This window comes from Phoxinus phoxinus (genome assembly GCF_949152265.1).
Source record: "Phoxinus phoxinus genome assembly, chromosome: 24".
NCBI classification, from domain to species: domain Eukaryota; kingdom Metazoa; phylum Chordata; class Actinopteri; order Cypriniformes; family Leuciscidae; genus Phoxinus; species Phoxinus phoxinus.
In genome coordinates, this window is record NC_136899.1 from 2,613,055 (window position 1) to 2,621,609 (window position 8,555).

The following is an 8,555-nucleotide window of genomic DNA, read 5'->3' on the forward strand; positions in this document are numbered from 1 at the left end:
ATCGCCAGCAGAGCGCCGTTACAGGCAACCCCCAAGTAATGATTTATGTAGCGATTGGTTCAGCCTATTATTAATCTATTAAATTAATAAATAATCTATTATCATTAATCTATTAATAATTAATCCAATGTAGAACAGCTTTAATATTATTTTTAAGATTTCCGTAATTTTCCCCATCACTTGCGTATTTTCAGAAGACCGCAAACATCACCTGCAAGTGCAACCACAACCACAACTAGAGAAGATGTGCTGGAACTGCAGAGAGAGGTTCTACAGCTACAAAAGGAGAAACTGCAGCTGGAGATTGAAAAACTCAAGAAGGAGACGGAAAATCAGCAGCTCTATAATTTTATTTTAAATAGCAAACTTTTACAGCTAAAGGCTGAAGGAAAAATAACAATAACTGAAATTGAGTAATTTTTTTGACAATTGTTTTTTCAGATTTCAGATTGTGTGTGTGTGTATGTTATAATTAAAAATAAAAACTACTAATACTACTATACTACTACATCTTATTAAGATTACTACTATTAACTATATATTATCAATTAAAGAAAGCATTGACAATTGCATCTCTAGCAGCATATCCAGCCTGTTGGAAATCTTGATTTTGCATCAGATGCAGTTCTTCATAGCCCTCTTCATTCCCGTGCTCATCCTCTTCTTCGATAGCAGCATACGTCTTGGAAAGGTTGAAGAGCACAACACAGGCTACAATAATTCTGCATGCCCTCGAAGGCTCAATACGCAGTTCGCTGTGGAGACAGTGAAACCTGCGCTTCAGCTGTCCGATGGTCCTCTCAATAATCGACCTTGTGTGGGTCAGCGCATTATTGTACCTTTCCTATTTGGGTCAAAAAAACGATTTGTAAAATTATCTGTACCAGTATCAACAGTGCTTTAAGATAAATACTATGAAGGTAATTTATTGCATGAAATATTTTCTTTCAGAGTGCAAAAGATGATATTTGAGGCTTTGATTATTTTAAAAAAAGGTGCTACAGAATTGACAACACGTATAACAGCAACAATAGAAAGTTTGACGAAAACTGTGCCGAAATAGCAAGTGCGCAAAAATGAAAATCTCATGAAATTATGCACATTAGTAACCTATACCTATTTTAAAAACATATTTTAATACACCTATAATTTAGTAAACTACTGCTAATATTTATTTAATGCTCACAATTTGATTAACATTTTTCCATGCAAATCTTTTAGGCACCAAATTCTACCTTCATAGTAATATACATATGTATTAATTAATTACATGCCTGTGCAGCATTACGGGGATTCAAGAAGGGCGTCATGAGCCATGGACGGCAGGGGTAACCACTGTCCCCGAGCAGGAGACCAGTGTGCACTCCAGCTTCAAAATCACTCCCTAGTTTGCTCTCTGCCAAAATCCTGGAGTCATGTGTACTCCCGGGCCATAATGCAACAACATTTGTAATGTTGCAGAGATGGTCACACACTAATTGTACATTTATTGAATGGTAGCCTTTTCTGTTTACGTATTGGTCTTCGTGTGTTTGGGGCGCCTGTATTCTGATATGTGTGCCGTCAATAACACCACATATGCGAGGAAAACCTGCTTTCCGAAAAAAACTGGTTTGAATGACCTCCTGCTGATGACGGGGTGGAAACTTGATCGTTGCGTTTAAATGACGGGAAAGAGCCCCCGCAACCCGGTGAACCACTCTGCTGACAGACGATTTATGTACGTGGAAAACATCTCCCACTATCGTCTGAAAACTCCCAGTTGCAAAAAAACGCAGTGCTATAAGCAGTTGTAACACCGCAGGTAAAGAGTGGTTGCGATGTGTGACATGGTCAAGGTCGCCGTCTAATCTGTTAGTGATCTCAAATATTGCGCGTCGATCAAAACGGTATTCTTGCAACAATTTTTCATCGCTAAGATGGTCCAAAGGGTTCTCCCTATCCCTAAAAATTCTTCTTGGCACATAATGATCTTCAGCTGGTTCCATAAATTCAGCCATGTCGTCTTATTTTTTGTTCGCGTTACTCTTAAGGTTACGATTTCCAAACCTTAAGTTATACTTAGGGAAATGACCGTTAAGGGGTTTTATGCAACACTTAACGGTTTTTAAGGGATTATTTAAGTGAAAAACAGCCTTTAAGGGAAATTCTAAGTGTTTATGACGTTTCACTTAAAAAAACCGTTAAGTAACACTTAAGGGTATTTTTCTGCAACACCCTTAGGTTTAAGGGAAACATAAGGGCGAACTTAAGGGAAAATTTCACTTAAGGTGCTTTATGCAACCGGGCACAGGCCCTTTGTGTCTGTGTGTGTGAAAAATGACAGTTGGGATTTGAATTTCTGAAAATTCCGCAATGTTAAGTCAATGGGACTTTTTTGGCCGCTTTTTCGTCCGCTGTGCGAACATCGTACACCCGATCGCTTAGAAAAGATATAGCACACCTCTCCTCAATGAGCCGGTCGATTTGACACCTCACTCAGGGGTCTGTGACAAACGGTGCGGGGCGAGTTTCGCGCCGAACTTTGTCCAGAATAATAAGAATAAAAAAAATAATAAGTATGCAAGATAACACTAATGTTGCTTTGCCTATAGGCAAGCACCATTAATAAGTTTAAATAGGATTTCAGTATGTTGGCTTTCACAAGCCAACTTAATAAGTATGAGCAATAACACTAATGTTGCTTTGCCTATAGGCAAGCACCATTAACTAGAACGTACATTTCCAGAAGAAAATGTGAATGGTGCTTGCAGTGTCAAAAAACACGACCCGGTTGCTAGAGTGTGGTACATGATTGCATACGAGCAAACAACCATGTCTGTACGATGTTCTGCTGCTGAGATATGGCTTATTCATGTTGTTCAGGTGGTTGCTAGGGTGTTCTGGCTGGTTGCTAGGGTGTTGCTAGGCGGTTGCTAGGGTGTTCTGGGTGGTTGCTAGGGTGTTCTGGGTGGTTGCTAGGGTGTTGCTAGGTGGTTGCTAGGGTATTCGGGGTGGTTGCTATGCGGTTGCTAGGGTGTTCTGGGTGGTTACTATGGTGTTCTGGGTGGTTGCTAGGGTGTTATGGATGGTTGCTATGGTGTTGCTAGGGAGTTCTTAGGTATTTTGGGTGGTTGCTAGGGTGTTATGTGTGGTTCCTAGGGTGTTCTAAGGTGTTTTCGGTGGTTGCTATGGTGTTGCTAGGGAGTTCTAAGGTATTTTGGGTGGTTGCTAGGGTGTTGCTAGGGAGTTCTAAGGTATTTTGGGTGGTTGCTAGGGTGTTGCTAGGGAATTCTAAGGTATTTTGAGTGGTTGCTATGGTGTTGCTAGGGAGTTCTGATGTATTTTGGGTGGTTGTTAGGGTGTTATGGGTGGTTGCTAGGGTGTTCTAAGGTATTTTTGGTGGTTGCTATGGTGTTACTAGTTGGTTGGTAGTTTTCACAGATGGTTACTATGGGGTTAGGGCTGAGGTTAGGCACTCGGCCGCAGAGTATTTAAAATCTCTATTAAACGAGTGCATTATAATGAGTGCACGAGGCCTGCGGCCTCGTGCCTATGAGTGAGTTTTTATAGAGTATTTAAAATCTCTATTAAACGAGTGCATTATAATGAGTGCACGAGGCCTGCGGCCTCGTGCCTATAGCCTATGGTTGCTAGGGTGCTGTAACTGGTTGCTATGGTGTGGCTATGAAGATTTTAGGCCATTACTTATTGGCTGCTGGATAATATAAATCCTCTGAGGGAGAGAGAGGGGGAGACATGCAGGGGTGTCAGGCCCTTTGTGTCTGTGTGTGTGAAAAATGACAGTTGGGATTTGAATTTCTGAAAATTCCGCAATGTTAAGTCAATGGGACTTTTTTGGCCGCTTTTTCGTCCGCTGTGCGAACATCGTACACCCGATCGCTTAGAAAAGATATAGCACACCTCTCCTCAATGAGCCGGTCAATTTGACACCTCACCCAGGGGTCTGTGACAAACGGTGCGGGGCGAGTTTCGCGCCAAACTTTTGTGTGGAATAATAATAAGAAGAAAAATAAGTATGCAAGATAACACTAATGTTGCTTTGCCTATAGGCAAGCACCATTAATAAGTTTAAGTACAATATCAGTAAGTTGGCTCTCACAAGCCAACTTAATAAGTATGCAAGAGAACACTAATGTTGCTTTGCCTATAGGCAAGCACCATTAATAAGTTTAAATAGGATTTCAGTAAATTGGCTTTCACAAGCCAACTTAATAAGTTTAAATAGGATTTCAGTAAATTGGCTTTCACAAGCCAACTTAATAAATTGTATTATATATAATAATGTAAATATATGATAAATCAATCCTGTTGATTAGGTTTGGAGACTCCGTGAAAGGGAACCTGGTGATTGGCACGCTGTCCTGGCCCTCGCCCTGGGTGATCGTGATTGGCTCGTTCTTCTCCTGCTGTGGGGCGGGGCTTCAGAGTCTCACCGGCGCCCCCCGTCTGCTGCAGGCCATCGCTCGAGACGGCATCGTGCCCTTCCTCGAGGTACATCTGCTCTACGAACACCTCAGACTCAGTGTCGGAGCTCCATAATGGCTTTTCAGATTTCATACTTGGGGTGATTAACAGTTGCACCTTCAGTCACAGACTGACCACAGCAGGAAGTCCTTCCTATCGGCAGCTATCAGACTGTTTAATGTGCCATGACAACTACAACATAGTTGTGCACTCATATCAACATGTTAAAATCTTCGATCTGAGTGTTTTAGCGATTATTCGTATTGTCACATTTTATATATGTGACCCTAGACCACAAAACCAGTCACATGGGCCGATTTTTTTCAATTGAGATGCTTTGCATTGATGTGTGGTTTGTTATGATAGGACAATATTTGGTCGAGACACAACTATTGAAAATCTGGAATCTGAGGATGCAAAAAAATCTAAACATTGAGAAAATCTCCTTTAAAGTTGTGCATTTATGTTCACGATCGTGCTGCATTCACTCACAAAAATACATGTTTTATATATTCACGGTTGGAAATTTACTAAATCTCTTCATGGAACATGATCTTTACTTAATATCCTAATGATTTTTGGCATTAAAAAAGAAAAATCTATAATTTTGACCCATACAATGTATAGTTGGCTATTGCCACAGATATACCCGTGCGACTCCAGACTGGGTTTGTGATCCAGGGTCACATAGTATTACTCTTTTAACGCTGTTGATTGGTACGAGAGTTGGAAATGAATAGTTTGTTATGTGTGGTGGTGTGTGTTAAAGCTGCCGTGACAATGTCATTTCCTGTAAAGGATCAACAACAACAATACTTACGACACATAAGCATCCACATATCCTGCCATATGACTGTCATGTGATCGTGTCTCAGGTGTTTGGTCACGGCAAAGCCAACGGAGAGCCGACGTGGGCTCTTCTCCTGACGGCTCTGATCTGTGAAAGTGGGATTCTCATCGCTTCTCTTGACGCCGTGGCGCCCATCCTTTCAATGTAAGTCTCATGTCTAACGTGCTTTCTCCTCCACTGCGGTGACAGACTGTGTGTTTGACTGTGATTCTCTCGCCAGGTTCTTTCTCATGTGTTATCTGTTCGTGAATCTGGCCTGTGCACTTCAGACGCTGCTGAGGACGCCCAACTGGAGGCCGCGCTTCAAATTCTACCACTGGTGAGATACACTACAATCATATCTGTCGTATGGCTTGAGTTTTTTTATATTTTCAAAAAAAACTCTTCTTCTCGTCAAGGCTGCATTTATTTGATCAAAACTACGGTAAAAAAAATGTATATTACAATTTAAAATAGCATTTTTTTTATGAGAATATATAGTAAAGTGTAATTTATTCCTGTGATCAAAGCTGAATTTCCAGCATCATTACTCCAGTCTTCAGTGTCACATGATCCTCCATAAATCACTATAATATGATTAATAAAGAGTTGTGCAAGCAATATTTTTGTGGAAACCTTTTATCTGAAAAAAACATTTATTTGAAATAGAACCTTTTGTAACATTAAAAATGTCTTTACTCTCTTTTTATCAATTTAATGCATTTTTGCTGAATATATTTATTTAAAAACCTCAACCTTTTGAACAGTGGTGTGCATTTATACTGCATGTATACTGTATATACTTTTATTTTTTTTGCTGTTTATTAATACTTTGTTTATTAATAGTTTTTTTAAAGTCAAATCAATTCCTGATGGATAATGTCAAGCCCCACACTAAGTTTCTCTTAAATCAATATGCAATCAAAACTCATTTTAATGTGTACGTCTTTGGTGGAAATGCTTTAAATGCACTGAACTGAAGTACTATGACTTACTGAAGGATTATGTATACTATTGAAGGATTATGTATACTGAAGGATTATATATATTGAAGGATTATGTATACTGAAGGATTATATATACTAAAGGATTTAGTCAACATTTGAAGTGGATCAAAACCTTTCATCAAAGTTATACATGAATTGTGAGCAATACCCGTTCTTGTCTTAGGACAACTTTAAAAACTTTTTTGATCCACTTCAAATGTTGACTTCTGTATAATATAACACTGAGGAACAAATATTGCTCAGATATTGCTATTTTAACCTTGAGGGAACTTGATTCTCATGTCATTTAACTTCCATTTCAACCCAGTTTCTCTGAAAATTCCTCTTGAGAAATTAAAATAGACCAAAATGAGACAATATCTGACATTGCTGAGATCTCTTCTGAAACTGAACATCACTGGTGTCAGAAGCATTAATTGTTTATGTTAAATACATATTGCTATTTTTGCATATGTATTTGGTGTGGTTTGTGGCACATTAATGTCTCCATTTGCTCTTAATTTAATCGTATTGCAATCTAGATGATTTATTCTTTATGTAAATAAATGTTGTGTGTGCTTTAACCGAGCTGGCGCTGCTGTTGTCATTCATCAGGACTCTGTCGTTTCTCGGGATGAGTTTATGTCTGGCTCTGATGTTCATATCTTCCTGGTACTACGCTCTGGTGGCCATGCTCATCGCTGGATGCATCTACAAATACATCGAGTACCGCGGGTAAGAGCTGCAGAAGCGCATTACAGCCCACGCCGTGAGTCAGTCAGACGCTAAGCTGATTACGGCTGAATCTGCCTGAGTGATTGTCTGCAGTGTCATTGTAAGTTAAAACTCCCTCGCAGTGATTTGTACATGTGTGTTCAGGGCGGAGAAGGAGTGGGGCGACGGGATCCGGGGGGTTTCCCTCAATGCGGCGCGCTTCGCTCTCATCCGGCTAGAGGAGGCGCCGCCACACACCAAAAACTGGAGGTCAGGATCTTAATACACACAAGCACTTTTACATAAACCAATAAATCCATATTCAAATAATCACCTGTTCAAAATCACACTGTTCAAAAGTTTGGGATTTTTAGGATTAAGAACATTAATACTTTTATTCAGCAATTCAAAAGTGACAGTAAAGACATTTATAATGTTACAAAAGATTCTATTTCAAATAATTACTGTTGTTTTGAACTTTATATTCATCAAAGAATCCCGAAAAACAAAATGTTCCACAAGTTTCCACAAAAATCTGAAGCAGCACAACTGTTTTCAACACTGATAATAATAATAATAAATGTTTCTTGAGCATCAGATCATCATATTATACTGATTTCTGAAGGATCATGTGACACTGAAGACTGGAGTAATGATGCTGAAAATCCAGCTTTGATCACAGGAATAAATTACACTTTAATATATATTCACATGGAAAACAGCTATTTTAAATTTTACTGTATTTTTTATTAAATAAATGCAGCATTGTTGAGAATAAAACTATTTTTAAAAATCTTAAACTTTTGAATTAAAGCATTTTACCCTAACCCTTTGAACAGTACTGTATATTATGTTTATTTATTTAATATTTTTACTGTAAGTTTAATTCAAAAATGTAATTATTATGTTTAATGTTATTATAATGTTTTTTTTTTTTTTTCAAATGCATTACATAAAATGTATTGAATGTTATCATGTTTTAAAAAATTCTGTATAGTATATACGTATAGCCCAATATCTATCAGTCAACACATTTCAACACGGCTTTCTTCCACTCGCACTTCAGTGTCATAATCCAGAGACAATCAGTATTGGATTTTCCCAGAGCTCTCAGTAATCTTTCATGGATTAAATAACCTGCATACAATGAGATGACACGAAACTTCTGTCGTCTTTCAGGAACCAGGTCAGACCTGTTCATATCTCGTCGCAGCGTCTAATCTACATCAGGAGGAATTGAGATGTGTTTAGTTCTGCGACATCTGTGAGCCGGTAGACGATCTCTGTCTCTGGCCTTCCCTGTTCTCCCGTGTCTGAGCCGCTTCAGTTCCTGTAGACATGACGAGAGTCTCATGCCTGGGTTATTGTAGTTAAATAAAACTAAAACCATTCAAAAAACACATTGTTGTATATTAAAATAAATGAAATAAAGCAATGTATTAAAAACATAGTTGCCAAGTAAACATGAATAAATAGAATAAAAACTATATAGACAAAAACATACAACAAATAAAAATTGAAAAATAAAAACAAATTCAAACTATTAACTATAATAAAGA

General features: G+C 38.5%; 1 protein-coding gene across 9 annotated transcripts in view; it reads left to right on the top strand.

Moving 5' to 3' along the window:
- The window catches only part of slc12a7b (solute carrier family 12 member 7b), a 90,912-nt gene that overhangs the window by 68,331 nt on the left and 14,026 nt on the right, over positions 1-8,555 (top strand). For all 9 annotated transcript variants that reach the window (XM_079602212.1, XM_079602213.1, XM_079602216.1 and 6 more), the window contains exons 12-16: positions 4,320-4,494; positions 5,343-5,461; positions 5,538-5,636; positions 6,898-7,017; positions 7,162-7,266. In XM_079602212.1, coding sequence (XP_079458338.1) covers positions 4,320-4,494; positions 5,343-5,461; positions 5,538-5,636; positions 6,898-7,017; positions 7,162-7,266 — 618 coding nt within the window. The remainder of the gene's footprint in view (positions 1-4,319; positions 4,495-5,342; positions 5,462-5,537; positions 5,637-6,897; positions 7,018-7,161; positions 7,267-8,555) is intronic.